We start from the raw sequence: 27,371 nt of genomic DNA on the forward strand, positions 1-27,371 counted from the left end.
ATCGGATGAAGGGCTTTTGCCAGTTGGAGCCTCGGAGCTCACCAGGCTCCAAAGCATGTGGGGCGGCTGCACACAGATTATCAGAGTGTTTGAAGGATATACACTCAGTTGCCAGTTTATTAGGTACACCTAGTTCAAACTAATGCAGTCTCTATCAAATCCTCATTCAGGACCGTTATAATGTTCTGTTTTAACTGTTTACGAGGGGTGTTGATGCAACTTAATGACCATTTTGGAGGGTAGTAGTTTGTAGATAATTTATCTATCCTCGTTGATATAAATGGGGTGGACTAAATAATAGAAACACCTGTCAGCAAAGTGGTTGAAAGGTGTAGGCCTACCCAGGGTTGCAAAATTCCGTGAATATTCAAAGTTGGAAACTTTCCACGGGAATTAACCGGAATAAACTGAAAATGTTGGGGTAATTTAACTGTATTTACCTTGTCATAAGCAGACATGCATGCAAACATTTTTAATACAACTTTTAAAAATGACATTTTTGACATTTTGTGAGTAGAACTTTATTCTTTCATCGAACAACAAAAACATGAACGTTGAATAAAAAAAGTGTATTCCTTATGATCACCACCCCCCAACCCACATTTTTTTTGTGTGTTTTTCCCTGAATCTAAATGCTTTCTTCCTGGACCTCATTAATGTCATCCTCACTGCTGTAAAAAGTTAGTGTACTGTATACAAATCAGAATCAGAATCAGAATCAGGTTTAATTGGCCAAGTAAGTTTGCACAAACAAGGAATTTGACTTGGTAAGGTGACTCTCAGTGTGCTTACACAAAATATACAACACAATACAATACACAATACAATACAATACAGTATACAAATATACAACTTAATACAAATATACAACACAATACAATACAATACAGTATACAAATATACAACTTAATACAAATATACAACACAATATACAATACAATACAATACAAACAAACAGTGCAATGGACTTGGTATTAAAATGAACATGGCTTCAGTTTACCAAGTAATCAATATGCTAGGTAATGACAAACAGTGTTGTCATGTTCTACATGAACTAGTTCAGTTCATAGTTCACACATTTTAAAATGAACTAGTTCAGTTCATAGTTCATAATTCAAAATGTTCACAGCTCCAAAAAATGAACTAGTTCAGTTATTTTTTTAAATATGTTGAGAGCTATAATTGAAATCTCTATCTGTCTGCAATACCGCTCTTGGCCTCTACACAACTCGGCGCTCTCACACTTGCCAGGCATAGGGCTGAAACGTTCAGACGCAACACTGATGACAAAGATGTTCAAAAACAACAGAACGTTTTATGTTTACGTTTATGTTTCTGTCAGACAATGTTCCCAACCAGCTGCATTCAGGGTCCAGCTTAGCTAGGCGTGCATAGTCTTGTTCTCAACTACACTTAAGTTCCCTGTTATTTATTTATTTTTTTTAATTCCCGAGCCAAAATTCCCGTGGAAACTTTCCGGAAATTTACCGGAAACTTTCCGCCCCTTTGCAACCCTAGGCCTACCTGATAAACTGGTAACTAAGTGTATGTCTTCGCAGTAAACATAAACTCAATGTGCAACAAACAGATGCACACGTCTTCATGGTTAGACCCAAACAGTCTGTGGTTAGAACTCAGGAGGCAAAGACAGCTTTTGTATTTGCAGGACAGAAAGATGGTTTGAGACCACTCTTTTGTTTTTCCTTAACGATTAATAAAGTAGCAGTTCTGGCAGAAGTGGATTCTATATTTATCCTAATGACAACGCATTGTGTGCTACTGGGTTTAGGTGTTGTCTGTAGGGATGAACGTGTTCAGTACATTTGGCTGTACCGGCACCCTACTGGCCCTCCAGAACACCGGGCAAGTCCAATAATATCACATTGATTTTTAAATGCTTGCTGTCAACGCCTTCAGAGATGGCTCCCGGTGTTGTGTAATCCTTGATCCAAACCAGTTTGTAAGACGTGTTGCATGACCACAAAACGGCCACATATGAAGGCAGAGTGAAAACTAGCCGTCATAGAGAGAGAGATCTAATTTAATTTAAAGTTGAGATTAAATGAAAAATGCCTTTTATAACCGGTCATATTGTGCACTTATTTAACAACATATGCAAATCTTTTCTTCTTGTAAAGCCCAATATGCTATAATAAATCTGCAACTTTTATAGACAAAGGGGTTGTGTGTAGAGCCACATTCCTCTTTAACTCGGTATCAGCCTGCCCCCTTTTTATTGGTCCAGTCAAATGCAAAAGATTTGATCTAATTCCCTCTATTAACAGTTTATACTCTGCTCAAATATTCAATTTTACTGGGAATAACTCACAGTACACAGTAAGACACTCAAACTTCGGTTTCACTGAAAATGAGCGCCTTTATGACACTTTTTAAAGTCCCAGACAGTTTCTCCTGGATGACGTTAATAGTTTTGCACTCGTTTATTCACATAAAAGTGAAAGAAATAATTGTAAGATGAAAAGAGAGAAGTTGAAACCCTGGCCAATCACGGCTCAAAGAGACTGAATGTCGGATTGCCAGATCTGGAGCGCCCCCTGTCATCTATCACTTCTGATGGAGTAAAATAATGCTTGTAAAATAATTTCCCAACAAAACTGTGGTTGTGTCCAAATTCTTTCCCATGTTCACTCATTCAATACTCGAGACACTTCGTAGTTTACGATACAGTTGTCAGTAAACAGACATTGTTATTTTTTTGTCATCACTATCATGTGTAGAGTTACACAAATGTGGCGCATTGCATCATGGGATTACTCACGCCATTCACATTTTCCATCCATCCATCCATTTTCAATACCGCTTATCCTCATTAGGGTCGCGGGGCGCTGGAGCCTATCCCAGCTGACATAGGGCGAAGGCAGGGGACACCTTGGACAGGCCGCCAGTCCATCGAGGGCGCCATTTTTGTTTGTTTAATTGCTGAAAATTGCGAGCACTTCATATTAAATAATGGGATGCAGTCTATATGACGGGAAATGATCAATTAAGACACATCCTAGTTTGTCAAATATATATATATATATATATATATATATATATATATATATATATATATATATATATATATATATATACAGGTATATATTGCATATTCCGTTGTTTGTTAATTGATGATTTGTGTAAATGCAGATTAATTCCTGGTGAGATGCTTTGGGATGCAGAGATGATGTCATCCCTGAGCCTTTTGTATTGAAGGAGGGGGTTCGCTGCTTGAGCCCCGGCTGTCCCTCATTTCATCCTCATGAATAGCAAGACGTTCACACACTGCTCACACAAAGAGCCATGGAAAGCAGGGTGCTGCATGCTGAAGGCTGCTAATCGGCTTCTGTCGCACAGAGGTGACAAAGACCTCCATCAGTCAGCGCACAAACGGCAAGAGTGTGAACAGTTTATTAAGTGCGATGAAATCTAATAGCCAGAGCTCAATATCTCTCTTTCAAATCGGCCATCCGGTGTTGCCACAGGTTGCACATGCAGACATTGAATCGGCACTATGGCAACATCCTGAGCCCGAAATGATGGACGAGTTGTAGTAACTCGGCATTAGTATTCCTATCACACGAACCACGGATGAGACCACAAGAAAACAAGAGCTGGGCCAGTGAGGGAAGTATCACACACACACTGCAACGCACAGATTCTTAACGCTGATAGTCCAAGTCTTTTGGGCTTACTTTCAGTGAACAAAATCGCTCACAAATCAGCATTTGTTTTTCCGTAGCACATTTAATTATGGTTATGGAGACCAAACATCTGATCTCACAATTCTGTATGGCTGTAGATATATCAGTTGCCTCTTACTGTTTACAAGAGTAAATCCACTTTCCCCTTGATGTGTAAGAGTCAGGGTCCAATTTGGCCAAACCCGATCATGTGTTATATCAACACAGGAACATCTAGAGACACAAGACGCATGTTTTGGATGTGTGTATTAGAGCATATCAACAGGTTGCAGGAATACCTCCTATTTGGATTAGTATCATCTGTGCACCTTCAACCCTTTCTGACCCTGAGCGGAGGAAGTTAAGCCTCAGCTGCAGCGTGACTCCACGGTGGGCTGACGGTTATGTGAAATGGACTGTGATTCTAAGTTAATATAAATAGTCTTGACTAATGTTCCCGGTAGATTATCCATACGATAAAGTAGAGCTGTCAGGTGTACAGGAAAGGCTTGCGTAATACAAGTAGAGTTGTTCTTTCTCTAATGAGTATCATTTTTTTTGTTGCTTTCACATCAACAAATGCTTTGGGGAAATATACTTATTCGCTCTCTGATGGAGGATTAGATAAGATGATCGATCCACTCTCACACCTGTCAGTTAAATATGAAGCTACAGATATTCCTATGTAGGCTACAGCTTAACAGAGCCGCCAGCAGGACTCTCTTGTTCTATTTTACGTCATTGAATTATAGACTTTTGGCAAAGGTTAAATGAGAATAATGATACCACCACTATATATACACAGTAAATATGACGTCATATCTAGCAGCTGGTTAACTTAGCTTAGCATAAAAACTGGAAACTGAGAAAACAGCCACACTGGCTCTGTCAAAAGGTAATAAAGATCACCTGCCAGCACCTCAAAACTCAATAATTAACATGTGGTATACGGTTTGTTTATCTGTGTAAAAAACAAACAAATTGCTATTCTCCGTGGATTGTTTGTTGGACAGTAACATCCTTGAGCCTTAGAGTTCTCAGAGTCAAGAAATAGTCCGGTACATAACAGATAATGGTTCTTTTTACACTTTCAATATATTGGGAGGTAGATTTCGGCGCCTTTGAACAAGCCGGGCTAGCTATTCCCCTCTGTTTCCCATCTTTATGCTAAGCTAAACTAATAGAATGCTGGCTTGCTGGAATTTTAGAAGCAGCGCAGTTGCATTCAAAGACCTGATTGATGCAGAGACACTTCCATGCAAGTTAAGTGTTTCAGCTTGAGACAACATTTTTGTCTTTATCGTGCAAAGAGGATAGAATAACAGAAACAACGTGCGTTTCTGGTGAGGTTTGATTTTCAGAGGCTGAGCTGAAAATATACAAAGGCACAGACGGCACAAACACATTTAACGGACAAAAACCCTCGCGAAATTTCCAATTTCTTTTGCTTCAACTGCTTTGAGAGCCTGGTTTGTTTGAAATGCGCTCGTAATGAGTGCGTGACCTAGAAACATTACTCAGCCGTTCATGCTTTAGAAATCAGATGAATCTGTATCAGGTTTCCTCATTAGGGTAGCAGCGTGTTTAGCCTGGACTGCATTACACCGGTCGCGTTTGACATTCAAGATGGAACACTAATTGGAAAATACCCAATTTCCTCAGCACATAACGGCTGCGACTCGTGGCCCGTCTCTCAGCTGGGTTTCTAAGACTGTGCTGGAGGAGATTTGCCCTTCAGTCAGAAGCATGTGAGGGGCAGTGTCAGTGAGACAGCGGCTGGGTTTGGCTCTTTGGTCATCGCTGTGCGTCATTTGTCAGCAGACTCACAGACGGCAGACAGTATGATCTGTACTGGGTCTTACCACTACATTCTTGATAAATAAAATAACACAAGGAAAAAATTGAAAAAAGAGAGTTATGACAAACAGACCTCGCTGTGAAACGCCTCCCCTGTTTATCAGGCGACTTGGAAAGCCATGATCTCAGGAGGGGGAAGTGGCTGGGTCGTATCCAGGCCATGCTACATGTTGATCACCACATTGGGTCAGAAAAGTGGATACAAGTGAATATTCTGACCATGCAACTGTGTGTTTGTCGTCACCTGAGGTCATATAAAAAGGACTCTACGTCCAACCCAAATACTGTAAGTGAAGTGGATGTAAAAGGTAAAATCATTGGGCTCCACAAGCACCCTTAGCTCCGGCTCTACTCAGCTTTTAAATATTGAATCACACGTGTACAAGCATCTGTTTTTGATTTGTTCCATCTCTCTCACTCCCTGCCTCATACTCTCCCCTTCTCAGTCCTCCTTTGCCTTCCTCTGTGTGCGGGGGCAGACTTCTGGTCGTGGCTGGGCCAGAATCGGGTCTAGGGACAGGCCAGGAAATGCGTCAGTCTGCTGAAATTTTAAAAGCAGGTTCAGAGTAAAGGGCAAAACCCTGGAGAGACGATGTGTGCGAGGAGGATGCTGACTCTCCCTGTTATGACACCCAGACCTGAGTCACAACGTAAATCCCATGAACAACTTCCAGCGTTAATAAAAACCTAAATGATGGACCACCGATGCACACAAGATTATTTACTTTGACTTTTCTGTCATTTCTTTTTTATCCTTTTGTATTGTATCCAGTACTTTTGGGTAGAGCTAGTTCTTGGGTAGAACAATTAATCGTTTGGCTAACCGGCAGATCGATAATCAAATCATCATTTGAGGTCACATTTTTAAGCACAAATTCAAAGCATTTGATGGTTATGAGTTGTCAAAGTTGTTCTCATTGTTTTCTCACTGTTTGTTTGTTTGTTTTGTTGTGGTTCTCCCTGGAGAGTGTGGTTTTGGGCGAAGAGATCAATGAGCCCTGACTGTTTAATTGTTTCTCTCACAAAACTGTATAATCCTGCTCTTTTCTTTTCTCAGTCCAACATAACTGCTGTAGTTGTAATTCTCCAGAGTCATGTTCAGTGCCATGTTTCTGCATTGGTAACTGAGAGAAACCAGCTGTTCCATGCTTCACTTCTCTGAGTTCTGCTCCAAGTGTCATAACAAAGTTTTTGGATTGACAGGGAAAATTGGAAAAGAATGTCACTTTTATCCACATTTAAATGTCCCATCTCAAGCAACAAAAAGTTCAGGCTTTGGGGTCCCTGTTTTCCGAGTGTCCCTGGCTGGTTGTGCTTCCTCGCTGACAGTGTTGGGGTCCAGTTAGCTCTCTGCTGGTTGACACAGGAGTCACATCAACATTCAGGTCCATGGACTGATGAGAAAGGGGTCGCAGGTCAATGGAAAAGAGCCTGAGAGTGACGTTGGGGGCGGGTTGCTGACTTCAGCTCAGAGGAAACACCTGGGGGAAACCCCGAAGGAAATGACACCTGCCCTCTTCCCTTTGACTGTCTTTCAGTAAACTGAAGTGACACTATGACATCCACATGATGTCTGAGCAAGCACCAGCTCCACATGCTAATATAAACCACGAATCGTCTATCCAGGCTGCGTCTCCAAGGCGGTTGTTTTAAATTTAGGATTAAGTGTAAAACAGAACTTGGAAGATTTCATGTTTTTGGGCCTGTTCAGAGTGAAAGGGATGTTGGCATAATTCATGTGGAAGCCGCCTGAGCTTTTGTTTCGGCGAGCAACCATCTCTCAAGCTTTCAGACAGGAAAGAGCTGAATGCTTCGCATGTCTGGTATGCCTTTATAGTGCAAGCCAAGCTGCATGTTTAGCCCACAAAAATGCTGGGAAGACTTCCAGCTCAGCCCCACCACATCACGCCTGTGTAGGGATTTTCACAGAGGGATTTCTGCTATTTCACCAAAATGTCAGGGGGTTACACTGTAGGCTTGGCTTACTGTGAGTGGCGGTGCATTCCACTCGCCGCTTTTTACTCCGGCAGTCTGGTGTGCTGCCCGGAAAAAGGCTGCAAGGAGCTTCAGGTCTGTAGGCTTTATTGTCTTCTTCTTCAATGGAACATTGTCCAGGCTGCTTCTCACAGCCGAGGCCTCTTCTGGATCCTCTGTGTGTCTGCGTGTGTGTGTGTGTGTGTGTGTGTGTGTGTGTGTGTGTGTGTTCCCTCATACAATCCCAAATATCTTCATTGAAATATTTGTGTGTTGCCGTCATCTCGGACCACCCTGAGTTAACATAAACCTGCGCCGCCAGCCGAGACCTCTCATATCCTGACCTTTCTCTGGCCTTTTCTCCCGTTTACCCCCACCGATCAGTCCCTCTCCCCACCCAACTCCGGCAATACTGTTGCGTCCAACACATCCTCTTGCGTCCTATGTGATAATAAACACATGATTTCAAGGCCGACCATTCAAGTCCGTTTCCCTTGTGATGGTGCACAGGAAGCACCCGCAGACCGCATCAATTCAATTCTTAAAGGGTTAATCTATGTCACATTTTCTATACATGACCGTCTTTGTTGGGTCCCTGACTGAAGTGTCATTTCCCCTTGGGCTGTGCTGGCCTAATTGCATGACACCCCCACTGTCATCATAGCTGATGGGGGATGGATGGAGTTGGCATTGCATTATGCATGCTGAATACACCCAGCTGGTTTGTCCAAAAGCCCAAATCCAGGCCATTTGAAAGACCTTCTCTGTGCCAAATTTAACAATCATGCCGCGATAAGATCTTTTAACCGGAGGCCCTCTCAGTCCGGATTGTTTCGACATTCAAAATGAAAACAAAACGGGAAGCTAAGTTGTTTCATCTCAATAACTTTGATGCAAACATTTTTACACAGACATTCATGTTCTCCAGAGGATGATTCCTACAGACTTCCTCCTGATACTTGACATTTCATCTTGCAACACAAGGAGGTTGACGTTCTATTTTCTTTTGTGAAATGCCTCGACAAAATCTGGATGAATTATTGTGAAACATTGTCCAGATGATAAATACAGAGCTTGGTGATATGGAGAGAATCACACATGTAGTTTCGACCGAGCACCTTGATATCGAGACTGAGATGATAATGTAGAGTTGTTATCCAATGTGATGTTTCTTATTTTTGTACACAACCATCGCCAAAGTTGTTACCCATCGAGCAAGAATTTGCAATTCTTTTCTCGCTAAATTACTTTATTGATTAAGCTATTGTTAAAATCCTTTGTTTGAATAATTAAATAGCCAGCTAGTTCTTTCAGTACTTTTTAAATGTAAATCCTTTCTATACTGCCATCAAGAAGAGCCAAAAGATCCTGTGGTATGTTAGGAAAAAAAACATCTTGATATCAAAGTGGGAGTCGTAGTTTCCAGAATGGCTTCAGCGCTGACCCCACAACAACTCAAGGTTGGCCAGGACTCGGCTGGCCGCATTCCCATTCATTGTCTCTTTTCATGCATTCCAGTGTCCAAGAACTGTGTTGACAGCAGGAAGTTCAGGAGGGGAGCAACACATGGCGGCTGCCAAATTCACTGTAAATACTGTACGGGGAAAATTGACGGTTGCATTCATAGAAACGTCTGTCCTCTCAGACTATATTGTTCTTATTATACACAGTAGATTTATCTCATTGTCTGGACTGAGCGTCATCACTTGTTGCTCACTGATCTGTATAATCTCCTGTATCTGGTGTAGTTTTTAGTACAGATTGTGGATGTATTAGCAGCTAATAGAGCTCGAACCACAAAGCTCCCCAGAGGCTTTCGGGAACACGAATGGTTGAGTAGAAAACTTCTAAAGAAACAAACCACTTAAAATGTGTGTCCTTTAATGGAGAATTAAATTCCCAGTTTAACTGGAGTTCAAGGTGTTAACCATCCTACAGCTGACAGCGTACATGGTGAAAGTCAAAGCAAGAAGAAATACTGTACACTTCAAAAAAGTCTCATAAAAGGTGCTTAAAAGTCTGATTGTAACTCCCAATGATGTTATTGAGGTTTGTTTTAAAAAAAAATATGGCTGGAATGTACCAATTATTCTTATTTAATAATGTGATTTCCAACATCTTGTTTTGTCCAACCAGAGAATATTCAGTTGAGATTGGCAAACAAATTGGTATTTATTAAACTAACCTCTAAATTGCTTCAGCATTATTAAAGTTGTGTTTAAATAAATAAATAAATGAAATAGAAGATGCATCAGGCTTTGGATACACCGAGTGTATAGTATATTATCATCCTTATCCTTTAAAATGTGGCATTAAATGTTTTATAACTAATTGTTGCACTGGTTACAGCTTGATTGTCAATTTAAACAACAGTAAAGTGTTTTGGCTCCTCGGGCCACACAGTTACTAATCACCCACTGATTCCTAGATGAGCCTTCGTGACTCCCACTCTCGCTGTTCGACTGATACCCATGATGTAACGACAATCAAATCCCTCGGCAACGAACAAAATAACGATAATCTAAACAGCAGGAAATGCTCTGAGAAGATGCTTGTTATAAAGGCAACCAGGGAAGATCAACATTTTTCAGTTGTGTGTGTGGGGGAGGCGTTGCTTTTCGACACTTTGGCTCTTTCTTGACTGTCTTCAGTATTGAAATCTGTCCAGCTGCCTGACCTCGGAAAGAAAGGCGATATTGTGACCCGTACTCAAAGGCTTTGAAATATTGGTGGAAAGGCTGAGACACGAAAGACAACCCTCACAGATCCAACTTTGACGTAGCAGGAGAGAAACCTTCTGCCACATTAGTGGTTTATAATTGTGGAGTTGAAGCATGTGCAATTCTGCTTCAACATTCAGCTAATAACTCTTTACTTTACTTGGGTCACGTACCCTTAAATCAATCTGTCTGAGCAGATGCTAAAATTAGATAATCCAGATGTTTTGCCATTGCTCTGCTGCACAAAATCCCAGAGCCAGACGAGTTATATATGGAAACAATTTTCTTTCTTTCAGACATTTGAAAAAATGGACTTCACTGGCAAAAAGCCTTTTATCATCTTGCAAGTCACGTTGAGATGTGTATTTGCTCGTGGTTCACAAGCCCACAGTTTGGTTTGTATTGCAGTTTGGCTTTGTCACATTAAATATCCATTCATAACATGTTTGAACTGATCAAAAGTAATGAATGATATTATAGTATATGAAACCATACTATTATATCATTAGTTTATTATTAGTCTTACATTAATGTACAAGCAGGATTTTACCGTTGTATAGTTGGTTGAAATCGAGCTCAGTTTTAAAAACTAATTTGTATAAAACAAATTATTATTTTCATTACGAATGAATATTAATAACTGACACCATCACAAATGTCTAAATCTCGAGATAATTAAAAGAACTCTTAGAAAAAGCAGAACATCTTCACATCTGGAACCATGTAATGTTTTTTTTTTAATGAAAAATTACTCAAAAAGGTTGCTAATTGATTGACAAAAACTGTCTTTATGTTGCTTCGGTGGATCTGTCGGCACAGACTGCTTCCAATGGGAACTGGCTGGATTGGAAAAACGAGCGGGAAAGATAACTTCAGTAGTTGCTGTTGGTCAGCAGCAGTCTCTCTCTCTCTCTCTCTCTCTCTCTCTCTCTCTCTCTCTCTCTCTCTCTCTCTCTCTCTCTCTCTCTGTGTGTGTCCCCCACTTCTCTTAGCTGGAGTTAGATAGGACGGGGGAGCTGAAGGCAGCTGCTCGCTCCCCCGGGGTCAGGTCACTCTGGGGTCAGGTGTCAGGGTTTGGCATTCAGGTTTGCATGAGTGAGTGAAGTGTGTACGAGCTGCTCGTACATTTACTTTTGGCGAGGAGGAATGTCCAGAGGTTTGTGAACAATTATGACATCTGAATGTTGTTTTGCCATGCTCGCATTCAGTCCAGACTGAAATATCTCGATAACCTTTTGCTGGATTGTCATGGCATTTCTTACAGACATTTGTGGTCCCCAGAGGATGAATAGCCCTGACTTTGGTGATTTTGGTTGTACGAATAAACAACACGAAAATCATCTGCGAACATTATGTGACCATGTGAAAAGTAAGACTGGAAGAAGTGGAATAGGTCTGCGCTTCCTTTGTCAAGGTTGAAAGAAGTAATAAAGTTTGCTGTCTTGGTTCGGACTGTGGAGCTGGCGTGTTGTTGTTTCATGCAACTCAACCCTTTCCACGTGACTTCATGGGTTGATTGATTGCCTTTTTATTCGCTGTGGAAAAGCTCAAGAAAAATCAACCTTGCTCCGGAAATGTTACGTATATTATTCCAGTTCTGTGTGAAAGTTCTCATTACAAAAACAGCAGTTTGAAAAAAAAAGATATTGACATGCCAATAAAATCCCCTGGGTGCGAAAAGGCCTTAACTCTCAGCAAGAAAGCAAGATTATTTCACAGAATGCAAAACTACTTTATTACTTTAATATAAAAGTGAATTGAAGTTTTCACTCTACATTTTAGAAAGGAAAAGTTGTGTCCAAAGGAAAACCTGAATCTGAATCCTTGGACTTTTCGTGGACGTATCATCCAACAGCCCAGGCAGGTTTTTTTTTTTTTTTTTTTTTTTGCAGGAGCAAACTTGGCTCTCGAAGTCTTGTTTGATTTGTATGTTTCAGCAGAAGAATGTCTCTCTGTTCTCGTTCTCTACATGTGTGAAGATGTGATTCATCTGCTTGGAATAAAAAGGGAATGTTATCCCCAACTCAGAGGGCTGCCTGGCTGCTTGGCTGCTTTTACAGACTGTGAGAGCGTTGGCCGTTGGCCGTTAGACAGCGCCAGAACTAATGTGTCTTGCCAAGGGAGGTTCTGAAAATATGCATGTTGTTCGAGGTCCAACGGGAGACTTAAACACTGGATCAGGGACACGTCTGATCCAGGGGGAGCATTTGTCACAGCAGCGACTGTGAAAGTTTTCTTTTTGTACTTAGATAAGCAACAAAAAGTGTGACAGTTTGAAAACTGTTTTTTTTTTGTTGTCCTCCCTTATTTTCATGCAAGCAGTCCTTTCTTAAAAGGGGGGTTTCTACAGATTTTCATGTGAAAATCGGTTTACTCATCACGAGGAGAACTGCTCCTGTGAAAACAGTTGAATGATGAGGACTTTGGAAAGTCTGAGAAATTGGGGTCTGGGGGAGATGTGCACCGATGGTGGTCCAATACACAAAAGTTTGAGCTGCATTATGGGAAATGCAGGGTTATGTGTTTTTTGTGTTGTATTAGTGACTAAAACTGCATTAGTTTTTTGTCTTTATGAAAGTCAAACGCTAAATTACTCGAGCGGCCATTTTTTTTTTAACAAGAGTCTTTATAATTTTAAATCAATCACTTAGTTTATAGATGTTGTCTCGGATTTACAAGGATCAACCACTGACTTAGCTTCCATCCTCTGTTACACAATCAGTTCAGTCCCTTTGAATACACAAATATAAAACATTTTTATTATTTTCAACTGTGTCAGACCAATTTTGGCCCTGTCATGCATTTCTCTTTTGCTGTAATTAAGTTTTTGTTTGACCACCGCTACATAAAATCAGTCAGTAAAACCAGCATGAAATTATGTTTTTTCTATTTATTTTTTACAGTTGACTTTTGAATTATTCTTAGATTTCCTCACCAGTTAAAGTGTCATTGTCATATATAAAGACACTAACAATAATCAATCTTTTGGTATTGGTGTTGGCCTTCAGAAATTAATTAGTGAAGCCTTTATTTTAAAGGCTTGAAATATGTTTGGCTCCCGTCTGTGGCCTCGTTGGGTAACACAAACACCAAATGTGTTTCTGGGCTTCCTGAGGAGACGCGTCAAGCTCTCGGGCTGCTCTTTCCGTCAAGACTAATGTGCTCATGGTCTGCGGCATGCAAAGAGAAGCACCGCACAGCCAACCCATGAGCATGTAGGAGGGAGGGTTGGCAGGGGTGTGGCCGAGGAGGGAAGAGGAGGGAAGATTAGAAGGCAGACAGGCAAAAGTTCACCCACAGCAGGCAGACTAGTCATCTAATGTGGATCGCTCAACCCGCCGCCAGACTAGATATCTTCTTCAGTTAGAAAAAACATCAGGGTTGTTGGTTTTGGAGAGGTCGTGTGCAGACAGAAAGAGAGGAATACATATTGTCGGCCAGAATCAAGTTCCCCTTTTTCCTCCTCGTTCATTCTTCATAGTTTTCCCTCCTGTTCTTTTCATTCCAGACATCTCTCTGGATGAGAGATTTTCTCCTGTTAGGTTCAGCTGAGCGCCACATGCAGATACTGTACGTTTCTGACATCCTATTTAAAGTTCAGGCCCTGAGGGAAATCCTAACGGAGAGGACGCGACAGCCTGAGGTGTATAGTTTCAGAAACAAAGATTCATGCTTTCAGGTTTGGTGGACTGACACCTGGTTGACTTTAGTCTGTCATTGTGGAGAATGAGAGCTCCAGGCGGCCTATCGTCATGATGGGTACACTTTACTCACTTGATGTAACAGCTGCGCCCGTCTTCTCCCTCTAAGATGACGAGGAAAGGATAGTAGATGATATTGATAAGATAATTGATCACAAAGCATGTTTTAACTAGGGCTCTCTTTGGGTTAACTATGACATTAAATCAAACTGATGTTATTTATTTCATGTTATTTTCCGATGCAGAGATGGAATAAAAACATGTTCAAATGCATGTATAAAATCCCAAATATATAGTTAACTGTCTTATCTAGCTTTGTGAAACAAGTCCCAGTTGGCTTCAGTAACTTTCTGTGAAAACATCAACTCTGAGTTTTATGCTTTATTGTTCAATTTCCTGATAATTATTAACAAAGACAATATAAATCACAATATACAGTAAAAGTTTGCTATTCTAAACTGAACTTAGTGGAGACTGAACAAGAGTGACTTACATGCTGGAAAATTGCTCCTGAAAATATGCAAATATATATCTATGAATCTAATCTGATTTGCATTTCAGATGCTTTTCGTCACAAGCAAAAACAAAAGTGTGCATCTTTTTGTATTGCCTTAAAGTAGATCCACTAGGTCTGAGTCTCATATAAATGGCGTTCTGATAGGTGTTTTCTTGCCAGAGACATTATGTTTTTGGGTTGTCTGTCCGTCCATGCGTCTTTCAGTACGTATATGCGTGCTGTCATCTCAGGAACTCCTGGAGAAACATTTAGCACAAATTCATCCTGGACTCAAGGAGGAATTCAAATGTGGTAGTCAAAGGTCACTGTGACCTCACAGACACATTTTTTGTTGTTGCTATAACTAAGAAGGAGGACAAGCTCAGTCAAATGGCAGTTTGGCGCCTTACTGTTGATTCAGTTGCTGAGAGCCTTCGGAGCAGTGAGGGCTTCGGCTTTCATCTCGACAAATTTTGATGGCAGGGCATTGGACACACACTGAAGTCGTAAGAGAATGAGGGAAGTAAATCACGTTTTATTTTTGTCTGTCTGACAAAACAAGATGTTTTAAGGCATCTCGATGGGCTCTGGTTACTTGTGGTGGGTATTTTTCTTCCTATTTTATCATTCTATAGACTAAATGATTGATTGATTCATTGTTTAATCTAGAAAATGTCTGAACGTAGTGAAAAATATCCTTTTTTGCGACACTCAGAAATCTCTTTGTTTTGTCTGGCCCAGCCATGGAAGATCTTGAATGATATCTAAATAAACTGTTATTTGATTCAAGTCCACTGACAGAAAATTCCAGAGCCTCTGTTTTAATAATCGATAAATCATTTAAGTTGAGAGTTATTTGTCTTCTGTGATTGTACAGTGAATATAGTTTTAAACTGTTGGTCAACACAAGCAGTTCAACATTTTATAGAACAATTTATTGATGTAACAATATTCAAATGAAAACAATCAATATATTCCCAAGGTCACATGTTCATGTTTTTCTTTTTTTTTATCCAACCAAAGTCATAATTGAGAAGCAGAAACCAATTATTGTTCATAGAATTACCTAAAATGATCACTTCATCAATACTTTTTCTGGAGATTAATTGATTTCAAAAACATGGTGTCACAACTAATGTGACACCATGTGACCCCAAAAGTTGGAAGGTCCCATCCTCTCCTGAACTTAACACCAGACGGTTTCTTTTCCCACTTGGCAAAGATCAGACACTCGAGGCCCCCGTGAGGGAATCGTCTGCTGGGGAGTGTTGGTGGTCTCAGTATTAGGTCCACTGCATGAATGAGTGGGTGGGCTGGAAGGCATCGTCTGCAGATGAATGTTGCTGTAGAAACAGGGCTTGGTCAATGGCTGCCACTCAGCTGTTTTGGCTGCACACATATTTGGCACGGTCTGCAAATATAGGGGGGAAGGGGAGCCGAGCACTGTCCTCCAGTTGTAGAAGAGCAACAAAGCTTTAATATAGTGACAAACATGTTAGCCCCGTGATGGATCCACTACATGCAGCTACATCGATATGGCCTAATGCTACGGCCTCCAGCGTGTTGTTACAGAAAGCATAAATGAGTAATCATAGCTGCAGGAGACGTGTCACTTCTGTGAGGCCATTAGTGCAGATGTGTGTTGTTGAAGAGGGTTTGACGTTAATGCAGCGACAGCGGCGCACTACAGACTGGTGCTGAACTGTGAGTGCTGTTTACAGTGCGGCCCGAGCTCTCAGAAAGCGGGCTTGTTTTAAGTATGAGGAACACATATAAGCTTTCAAGCGGAGATAAAAGCCTGGGCTTATGCAACAATAGTCAGGGCTTTGAGCATATGTTGGGGAGAGTATTACTGGAGACATTTGAACTCCCTCTGCACCTTAAATGCATTAGGATTGGGTTACGACAGATTATGGGGCGGTAAATTAAATTAATTTTTTCAGATGACGATGTGAATATGGCGCCAACTGGATGGGTGTAAAAGTTTCTTTGAAGGTCATAATGAAACTATTGTACCAGCAACTGACTGTCTACTAAGCCCCTCCCCCATTAGTTAATGTTGCTCTGCCTGTCATGCTTTCTGTTCTTGTACCACACACACAGTGATAACAGTAGAAATTGACAGAAACTCTTCAAACAAGGGGTCCTTGATTTCAAAGGTAGACAAAAGCAGACTTCTAATTTTCTTGCTAGCAAACATTAATTTCACATTTTTATCAACGATAGCTAGCTTGCTAATTAAGTGTCATGAGTTCCTGTCTGTTGTTTCTGTACTGTACTGTACTGTACTGAACTCGTATCAATAAGAGAATCCTGTAAAAGGTGTTTTATTGTGTATGTCTTCATGCCCACATACATGATATCAAGGCTGAAGCTACATTACTCAGGCGAAAAGTAAACATCCTCACCAGCTAATGATCCATAGAAGACATGGAAAAAAATAGCCTAAAGAAATCTACCACTGTTCTTGCACTGCAGTGAAGGGCTAGTGAGTCTGATACGTAAGATAAGGAAACAATGTGAGACACTAATATACCTGCTTATTGTTACAAGAGGAAAGGCTTTGAGGATGGATACACCAACTAGTGTATTTTGGTAAATGTGACCTTGATGTCTTGGATAACGTTGGTTGCAGTTGCTGGAGTGTAAACTTGCCCAATGTTTCCTCTTTTAGTTTTGGTAGTATTGCTCTAAATATTCTTAAATCCAGAGCTTGACAGGCTTGCTATGCCTAGTTACACGGTTAAGTGGTTGGGGAGGTAAGATATTTATGAGTGACTCTGAAAGTGTACTGGGTAGGATTGCTTGGCATTGCATAGCCAGGGGTGCCTCCTTGACCCTGGAGGAGGAGGGCTGGGCTGGGCTGGGCATCATCAGGAGCCAGGCAGCTAAGAATAACTCAAGCTGCTGTTCAATGTAGCAGCCCCCCCGTCCCCCCCCCCCATCCCCAGTCAGCCACCATTTCTGAGATCCGGCCTCAATTAGGACACAAAAGCAATCAATATTATAACAAAATGCTGCCATTTCTCCAGACAGGAAGTGGCTTTCTCACAATGAGGTCCTCAGACAGACGGGGACTTCCCCCCCCCCCCCCCCCCCCCGTCTCCAACCTCTTGGCTCCCCCTCCTCCACTCCACCTCCTGTCCACTCTGTCGCCTCTCAAACTCTCCACGCTGATGAAATCTTCTGTGGCAGGTTTTGAATTAAGATTAAAGATGCTGAGGAGCAAACAGCAGTTTGATATCAAACAGTCTGCTGATTGCTGAGGATCACTTGAAGCTAGCATGCAGTCTGCTCAGCTGTTCTCATTTGTATGCTGGCAGAGAGAGACGAGAGCTGCATCACTCATTGGCTAATTCGCACTCCCCAGCGGGTCGCTGGTTGTCGGTTTAGTCGGTGTGTCCCAGCTGGAGGTTGGGTTAGGGGGCGGCCACGGCTGTATTTTAGGGGTCACTACCTGGACCCAGTGTTGGCTCTCTCCTCAGCATCCCACCTGCTCGTTCTCCCTCCAGACCACCAGGCTGCTCTGCCGAGATTCACCCTCTAAAATGCAACCTCCTGGGACATCCGTGCCCACCTGCATCCCTCTGTACTTTGATGTTTTTTTCTCCACTTCAAGTTATTTGACAGCTTTAGTTACCGTTTACTGTTTATTTTAAACATTTCAAAAGATTTTAACATTAAGCTTCATGTGAAACTAGTTAGGCCGTGTGGTGGTTCATGAATTGAGGAGAAATGGAGGTGTTCTGCGACTTGGGGCCAGTAAACGGCACCTCAGATGTTCCTCTGGACGCACCGTCAGCATGTAGAAACCACCAAAGCTGCAGCTTGCTCAGCACAATCTCAGTGTTAATGATTTAATGTTTTCACGCCGCTGCTGAACTGCCACATAAGTGATTCCAGCTTAAATCTGCACACAAACCGGGGCATGTAATCTCAATAGTCTTCTGATTAGGTTTTAATGGGGCGAGGATGGTCATCTCTTGCCACAGTAGCTGTGTTGTGAGTCAGGTTATTGTCTACTTAGCTTCACTGCTCCCCCGTGGTGTGAATAAGGGTCAACTCACAAGCACATCGGGGACCTCTCCGGCCCACTTAGGAGATGGTTGCCGTGGCTACGGGCCTGGGGGAAACCATGTGCATCCATTATGGGAGGCATGCGAAACAGGGCAGTGGGGGGGGGAAAGGGGGGTTACAGCCTGGAGGGGGGGAGGGGGGGGGGTCCGCACATCTGGAACAGTTAGCTGGGCTGTCACTATGTTGAGCCACTTGTTCAGTTGCATTCATGAGCAATGCAGAGTGGATCCCGTTGCCTGCAGAAGGCATCCTGCATCTTAAAGGACCCATCTCAGTTCGCACATCACTTGTTTGCCCTTTTGACTAAATCGGAATCTTGAAAATGGCAACAAATAAAACATAGCCTCACCTTTTTCTGACCCTGTTAAACTTTTCTATAGTCCCATGAAAGGATATGTTCAATCCAATCATCCGCAAAAACACCTTGAATCTCCATTTAAAGCATGTCTGAAGTCTGCACATTGATATTTATAACACAGTTCAATAAATATTTCAAGAGCAAGTTTTACAAAAGATGGAACAACCTTCATCATGTCAAAAGTGCTGCGGATATCGCGGTGTCTACTTCTTAAAGATTTAAATGGGTCATTCACAAACTGTTGAGTATTTTTTAGACATTTGAAAATATAATATTAAAATAACATTTCAAGATCAGTGTGGCTGCTGCTGAAAGGCGTGAGGAGAACGAGCCTCCTGAAAAGCGAGAGCTTGCTAAGCTCCGCATTATGACATAAAAAGGGCAGTTTCAAAAATGACATAAAGCAATGAAAACAGCTTTGCTCACGGAAACATTATCCCTGGGTGTGGTTGGCTGAAGGCTGTTCAGCAGGAGATCAGTTGAGGTTACAATAACACACGTCCACATGTGGAATAATATGGTATTGATTATTTTAGTAATGTATGTTTCCATTTTGCATGAGTTGGAGCTTTTGACAGATATTTCCTCTCAGGAGAATTCCCCCCTCACTTCCTCCGATCCTTATAAAAGGAGATGGTGAGAGTAAAAGCTGTGGGGGTGGAGGGGAGTATGAGAGCACGTGCCATCCTCCGTCCCCTGAGCTCTGCAGCCTCGGCCAAGCCGGTTAATCCACCCAAGGTCAGCGAGAAAGAGATGAGGCAGAGATACAAGTTCCATATCCTGCCAGCTGTGGCCGATATATGCCACAGATACTCTCATCACAGAGCTGCCGTGTGTGTGATTTTGTTTTTTCCTTGATATCAAATGGAAAACTAGTCTTAATGGGATAGTATAGGTGTTTTGAGGGCAGCAGCAAGACATATTTTAGCAGCTTTAAAGTAATAGTCAAAATATCAATATGGGTTTATGTGTACAGTATTTAGAATACTTTCTGATGGGGAACTAAACTGAAAGGGAAACTAATCTAAATTGTTTTTGTCACTGGAGTCTGGTGACTTTAAGGAGAGGATAGATAACCCATCAAAAAAAGGCAGTTTGACGGCAAGATAAAGCATTGAAAATATTCTAAATACAGTGTACACTTGAACGGATATTGTTTTTATGAGGTGAGCCTATTTATAGGTGACTAAAATAAGTTTTGCTGCGCCAGGACATGCCGACCCCCATCTATTTGCATCTGTCGGTTACTATAGATAAGTACCTCATACAACCCCACTTCAAAACACCCAAACTATCTCTGCTGCCAGTATATTTCTTCAAAAGCGATTGTCAGATGTTAATACAAGAGACTAAATCCAAATAAAAAGTAACCAAGGAATGTGATGTCTTTGTCAACTGATAAAAAACAAACAATAATGGAATGGATGGACGAATGGAAAAAGTGACTAATTACAAAAAAAGACAAACATTTATCCAATGAAAACTAGACCAAACTAGCTAACATTTTATAATTAGCACTAACTAAGTACATCTAAAGGCAGATTGGATGTCATAAATCAAAGTGATTACAGTTCATCCTCTGGGCACCATAAATGTGTGTACTAAATTCCATTCAACAAATATTTCACAAAAAAACAAAAATGTCAACGTTTATGGTGGCATTAGATGCAAAGTCAGAGGATCACTAAATGCATTAAGATGCACCCTCTGGGGCAAATGAATGTCTCTAGTTCCAACAGTTGTTGGGATGTTGAGGTCTGGACTGTCCGAATATTTGGTTTTGCAGAGCGGTGGCTTCATGACAAAGCATTATCATATTCATACCGCCATGATGCCACACTGTGCAGCAGGAAGCAGATGCCAACCGCATGAGCAGCAGGTGATCAAGGGATCAATTAATTATACTCTTATTGACATTAGTATGTGGAGAAGCTGGGGAGTGGTGCATTTAGGGGCTACGTCATGCAGTGTAAATCACACCTCTGTGGTTGGGTGTGGTATTAGTGGCGGTCGTGTTGACAGTGAAAGTAGGTGGATTGGGGTTCGGGATGTGCCAGACAGCCGTGTTCTCTCTCACGTGTCGAGACCTCGTCTGTCACTTTGTTTTGACAGCGCTGAATTGCTCCCAGGACGGCGTCCCGCTCACTTAAAGCTCCCCAAACTCTCGCCTGTTGCTGCTCGAACATGTCTGGGTTTGGCTCCGTGCAGTAACTCCATCTGTCACCCACACATGGATGGAGTGTCTTCATGCTTTTTGAGAACGTGGGAAAATGAACGGCTGTTTTCCAAATGAGATAGATTACCGTGACGGGATTTATTTGAGCCATCCAGTAAACACATTATCACATGTGCTTTAAAAGCTTTTCTTGCTTTTGTTTTTCAGGGCAAACCTCGATGAAGTGGAGACGGAGGTTGTGGAGATTGAGGCAAAACTAGACAAGGTAAGACATTTGACTGCTAATGCCCTTTTAAAAGCTGCATTCTCTCTCCTGGCCAGCAGGGGGCGACTTCTCTGGTTGTATAGAAGTCTATAGAAAATGACTCTACTTCTCTCTTGATTTATTCCCTCAGTAAACATTGTAAACATAAGTGCGTGGTCTCAATCTGTAGTTTCAAGTCTTCTTCAATACAAGATTATTTTAGTAAATATGGTCCATGCCCCTAATTACGCCTTTTATCTCATCTGTTCTTGTAAAACAATTTGAACATTTGTTCATACTTTCTATGACGTAATTAACGAGCCTTGAGTTTGTTTGGAAATAATCGTGGGTTATTTTTCAGTTCTGGGAAACAGACTGTGAATGGTTTCGGTTTTCAGACGGTATTTCACACACTGACCTGTATAATCCTATTCAGTATTACTATATTGGATGAGAATGACAAAAAAAGGAGGCATGTTGGTTTGTTCTCCATATTCTATCGCAGCACATCTTGTCGCAACAGACTTTGGATACAGCTTGCCCATTACACTGCTCGTCACCAGCACACTCTGCTTAATCCCACACTGACATTGCTGGACTCCACTGATGGCATGGTGGACGGCGTAATGTCGCTCAGTCCAGTTGAAAAGTTCAGCGGAGGTACGCTGAAGCGTGACGTGGCACTCAAGGCACCCGGTTGATGAGGCAGCCAGATGTTTAGCCTGTAGCGCTTGTGTCACCGGTCCATCTGCTGCCTTTGACATTGAATTAGAGTGTGTGTCTGTGAGAGCCAGGATTAGTCTGTTCTCCTTTTTACTGGCATCAGTGTTGCAAACCTCCAACATAGTTCTGTGCATTTCAGCTCTACATTAAAGATCCACATCTCCCATTTACTGCAGGATTTAACATCAGTTCAGTTGAACACAATGGAAGGGCTGCAAACAGCTATGGACTGTTCTCAAGTCAGTGGGACTGTGGAAGAACATAATGAGTGCTTCTGATCTAATCCATTTGCAGGGTTTAACATAAGACCATGAAGAGGGGAAACTATTCAGGAATCCATATTTCAATTGATTAATACTCAGCCTTAGATTCAGGAGCTTTTAACTACATTACACACTAAATGCCAAATTCTATTAAATTGTATTTAATTGTTTATCGGTGCAATTAAAAGTAGACAAAAAGACAGCGATACAGAACAAAGTAAGACGTTATATAATTGATTTAAAAAAACTGGATTAGCATTTAACTCAAGACGTCGCTATCACTAAATGGGGATTAAGGGACACGGGTACAAATTCCTGGCAAAAACACACTTGTACGGTGTGATAGGCAGGGGCCGCCACACTTTCTCGAGGAAAGTTAGATAAGAACAACTTATGTTTTTTACAATTTAGTTTGTGCACCAATTGAACAAAACAATGATATCTTGTGTTACCTTTAGAGGTGCTGGACGTGGATCTTTAAAAAAAATTTTAAACGGTGGGTTCATGCCAGGTTTTTCTTTGCCCTTACGGGAAGTGTTAGCCCCTTGAGATTGACAGTCTTGTGTTAAGAACATAGATCGTCAGGAGACAGTTCTGTGATCGTAGAATGAAGGAGGGGTGGAGCGAAGGGAGATTGTCTTCCAGTTAATAGATCACGGAAGGCATCTTTCTCTCAGATGGATACAAAATACAATTGTTTTGCCAAATACACTTTGGCAGCCAATAATATGTCTGGGAGGCTTGCCCAAGTAAAAAGTCTGTGTGGAAAACAAAGGGTATCAACCTTCTCATCTAATTCAAAGAAGCAAATGAGCATCCTTTTAAACTAATTGAAAGAATGGCTCAGTCTTATGTCTGGTTAGCAGCTGGGAGGGAGTGGGACTGGAGAATAAAAGGGGCTGGAAAAACCAAAGCCTGCCGTTAAAACGAACACTTTTTCCTCTCATGAAAAGCTATACAAATATAACAAATATCTGACAATTTTGCTGACAGACACAGAAAAGACTCACAAAGAGGGTTCACAATGTGTCGTGGGACATGCTGTCAGGGGGCGAACATACACCCGCTATGCCGGTTTTTATTGCTTATTGTTCTAAATCTAATGCTTTTCTTTGCATACATCAAACACTGGGAATTATTTACTATTTGAAATTGTCAAGTGTGAAGTCGTCAAGATAGTAGGAAAACACCCAAATTCCCAGAAACTATACAGCAAAGAAGTTCTCGGTGTCTTCACTGATAACGGCTCATCTAATGCTCATATGATGAGTGGTGAAAGTGCTAACTTTATTTATACCTCCTCCAAATGTGTGTCTCTCCTCCACAGCTGGTGAAGCTATGCAGTGGGATGATTGAAGCAGGGAAGGCGTACGTCAGCGCCAACAAGCTCTTCGTCAACGGCATCCGGGATTTGTCTCAGCAGTGCAAGAAGGATGAGACGATCTCGGTGAGGTTCCGATGAGTCCAAGTCGTTTCATCTAGCAGCGCCATTTGAAACATTATCGCCTTTTTTATTGTGGTTTTATTCGTCATTATTCTTTCTGACGTTTAGTGGATAGGATTGTGAGAGTAATTGTCCCCTGGGGATGGGGACTTTCCCCCTATCTGGGTGTTAGCCTGAATGTGTGCGAGTAAACCTGATGACTAACAGATTAGTAAGAGAGCATCAGATGCGGTCGGGAAACGTACTTCTGGCTCGGCTCGCAGCACCAGCGTCTCGGGCCGCTTCATTGTTGCCGACGTTAAGTACTATTGAATGCCTTCTTGGCTTCAACCGTAAGACTTATTGAGAGTTTCTTATTAAAGTCTTGTTCATATTTGTAGTTTCCATTGCAAGAAGAAAAAAGAAAAAGAAAGAAACTAAAGCCGGCCGGCATTTAGTTTTTTCTGTGTAAAGTCCAAGAGAAGAAATCCTCCAGCTTAAATTTGGCATTACAGTTCTTTTCATATCCTGCCATTTCGATTTTGGTTTTGGTTTTTGACAGTTTCGATTTGCTTCTTTTGCTCTCAAATGCAAACACAGCAGCTGTTCCGAGAATATTTATTTAGTGTATATTATGACGTTGCTATGTGCTTTTCGTCCTTTGCAGGAGTGCCTGGAAAAGTGTAGTGAAAGCCTCCAGGAAATCATCAACTACCACATGGTAAGTCGGTCCTGCTCTCCAGACTGTCCCCATATGCTCCACATACAGCAGACTGAGACGGAGCAGCACAACGATATCGTCCAACATTAGCTGGCATTTAAGGCCTCAGGACGGTCCCGTATCACTACTAGAACACAGAGGCTCAATCTGAGCTGTTTGAACCGATCCCAAGAATGTCTTCTTTCACACATCATTAAATATGTCTGTCAGTCTGTCGCTGTGTAACTGTCAGTACTGTACCTGTCAGTCAGAGCGTCATCACATCTCAGACAGTACTACTTACTAATAAGGCACCCTTTAAAAAGGGTACATACATTGTAACTAATGGTTAATAAATGGTATTGTATAAATTAAAAAAACATTAAATTGGAAGGTTTCTCCTTTCTTTTAGTTTTAGTTAATAATACAGTTATGAATGTTAATAATCTAAAGTAATTGATTGTAAAAGTGTGTAACTCATAAAATGCACTTATAAGCATATATAAGGACATTTTAAAGTGTTTGTTAATGTATAATATTTTCATTAATTATCCTTTTAAAGACTTTACCGAAGTCCAATTGCTGTCTTATGCCTCATGTTATCTGTTTATTTATAAGCATAACACTGTGGCTGCTTAACAGGGGGAGATAAAGTTAATCAATAAACACTTAAATCCATTTATTGAATGAACCATTATCAACTCTTCAAGGATTTACACCTTACTACAGGTTAGAATAACTACAACCCAAAGAAGTCTTTGTTTCGCTGAGAAGAAATAAATACTAGTTATTATTTGTAGTGGCCGAGTAGCCACGACCTGGAAATGAGATAAGTAGCATAAGATATAAAATATATGTGGGAGTCCACTCTGATGCTTCCAGTTGAACTACAAAAACACACATCTGTGTGTGTGTGTGTGTGTGTGTGTGTGTGTGTGTGTGTGTGTGTGTGTGTGTGTGTGTGTGTGTGTGTGTGTGTGTGTGTGTGTGTGTGTGTGTGTGTGTGTGTGTGTGTGTGTGTGTGTGTGTGTGTGTGTGTGTGTGTGTGTGTGTGTGTGTGTGTGTGTGTGTGTGTGTGTGTGTGTGTGTGTGTGTGTGTGTGTGTGTGTGTGTGTGTGTGTGTGTGTGTGTGTGTGTGTGTGTGTGTGTGTGTGTGTGTGTGTGTGTGTGTGTGTGTCACATTCCTCTCTGTAGCCCCAATGAAGATGTGTCATTGCCACTCCCTCCCCCTCATTCCCCTCCAGTGTATTGGGAGAGAGAGAGAGTGGGGTCGGCTGGGCGAGCCAGTGAAGTGAAGGTTGTAATCACAGCAATGAAAAAGAAAACTCTGGCATGCTCTACTGAGCCAGAAGACAGATCACAGACGAGCAAGATTAACCCTCGCTCTCTTATTGTCTGTAAAATGTAACGCAGTCATCAAGAGGACACGTTAGACAGAAACACTGACAGACGGATGGAGGCTCTGAAATCTGAATCTTATAATATTTGATCTTATCCCTAAACTAACTGTATGTAGATAATGCGACAAGCTACTTGTTAAGCTCGTACAGTTAATCATTATTATTTTTTTGGAAAGGCGGTTCTTTTTCTGATGCTGGTCTTTTTGTATATTTCTTCATATTAGAGCGTTGGCTGTTTCAGGACCACATGCTTCTTGTCAATCAGATTCAGACTTCAGAGCCTCCATCCGTCTGTCAGTGTTTCTGTCTAACGTATCCTCTTGTTGACTGTTTCAGTGTGTTACACTTTACAGACCATAAGAGAGCGAGGGTTTGGCCTGAGACCAGCTGGCCACTTCCACTGTAAGCTCAGCTGGGTTTTCAGCCTCCTAAACCACCCCCTCCTCCTCCCCATCCCTCTCTCCAGTCCATTAGAGCCAAGAGTCTGACTGGACATTAATATGATTGTCTCTCAATGGTTGTCTTTGTTAGTTTGATGTAAAAGCAGAGCTGGAGGGGTATGTGTTGTAAGAGTAGTGTGAGACTGAAGCGATGAAAGGGATTCCCCTGAGATGAAAGATTTCACGGAAATCTATATTTACAACGATGTGATCTTAACGTAGCCTCGTGACCCACTGATATTAAAGACCGGTATTAACATTTTATGTTGACATCTTTTACATGTTCCTATTTTAATTAGGAAAGACACCATTCGCTTTTAACTGTGTGGCACTCCTGTAGCCGAGGGACTCCAGCAGGGCTCCAATGAATAAGATATGATGATGGTTGTATCTTGCTACTTGTGACGGATGTCCCTCTGCGTGCATGCTTCTGTCATGCAGCTGCCACTGCGTTTGCAATATGAAATGGCACCGTACAAATGGGACCGCTGAGTACCAACTGCCCTTGTTGCGGCCATGCTCGGATGCCTTTTTAAAACGCATCAAATAAACTCCTAATTAACCAATTAACGTGTACAAGGAGATCCGAGAAAGGTATTCTTGGCCCTCGCTTCCCCCCATTTCCTATTCGCTCAGCTCTCTCTTGCCAAATTAGCACCACACAACAGAATAAACAGGCTCAGTTTGTATGAAGGTCAAGTCAAGTATAGCTCTTTTTTTTACTTTAGCTCCGAGCCTGTGCGTCTTTTCCCTTCAGCAGCATCACCAGAATCAGGCCAAGATTTTCAGAGTCCTCATTTAATTCAAGCATGAAACTCTATATGAATACTCAATCAATTATTGACTAATGTTTGACTCTAAACATCCATTAGAAATGAGAGGAGCCTGACACAGAGATGTAAAGAGAGACTTAACATCTGAGCTACATCGGACTATGTGTGCAGTGGGTAGAGAGACGGCATTGATGGAGGAATTTAGGTTATAATTGCATATTGTTTTATTAAGTCCATTTTTACTTCCATGCAGGAAGCTGTACATACTGGATGAGTGTATTCCCATGAGAGAAGCCAACGCGAGTGTCTCTCAGTTATATTTGGAAACTGGAAAACAAAGAAAGACTCGGCAGGAATCTGTTT

The 27,371-nt window shown here is 41.6% G+C and overlaps 1 protein-coding gene across 1 annotated transcript in view; it reads left to right on the plus strand.

Annotated features, from left to right (window-relative positions):
- The window catches only part of acap3a (ArfGAP with coiled-coil, ankyrin repeat and PH domains 3a), a 62,012-nt gene that overhangs the window by 5,535 nt on the left and 29,106 nt on the right, over positions 1 to 27,371 (plus strand). The window contains exons 2-4 of the mRNA XM_034536480.1: positions 21,250 to 21,307; positions 23,600 to 23,719; positions 24,363 to 24,416. Of these exons, the coding sequence (XP_034392371.1) occupies positions 21,250 to 21,307; positions 23,600 to 23,719; positions 24,363 to 24,416 (232 nt within the window). The remainder of the gene's footprint in view (positions 1 to 21,249; positions 21,308 to 23,599; positions 23,720 to 24,362; positions 24,417 to 27,371) is intronic.

The sequence above is a fragment of the Cyclopterus lumpus genome, chromosome 7, assembly GCF_009769545.1.
Source record: "Cyclopterus lumpus isolate fCycLum1 chromosome 7, fCycLum1.pri, whole genome shotgun sequence".
NCBI classification, from domain to species: Eukaryota; Metazoa; Chordata; class Actinopteri; order Perciformes; family Cyclopteridae; genus Cyclopterus; species Cyclopterus lumpus.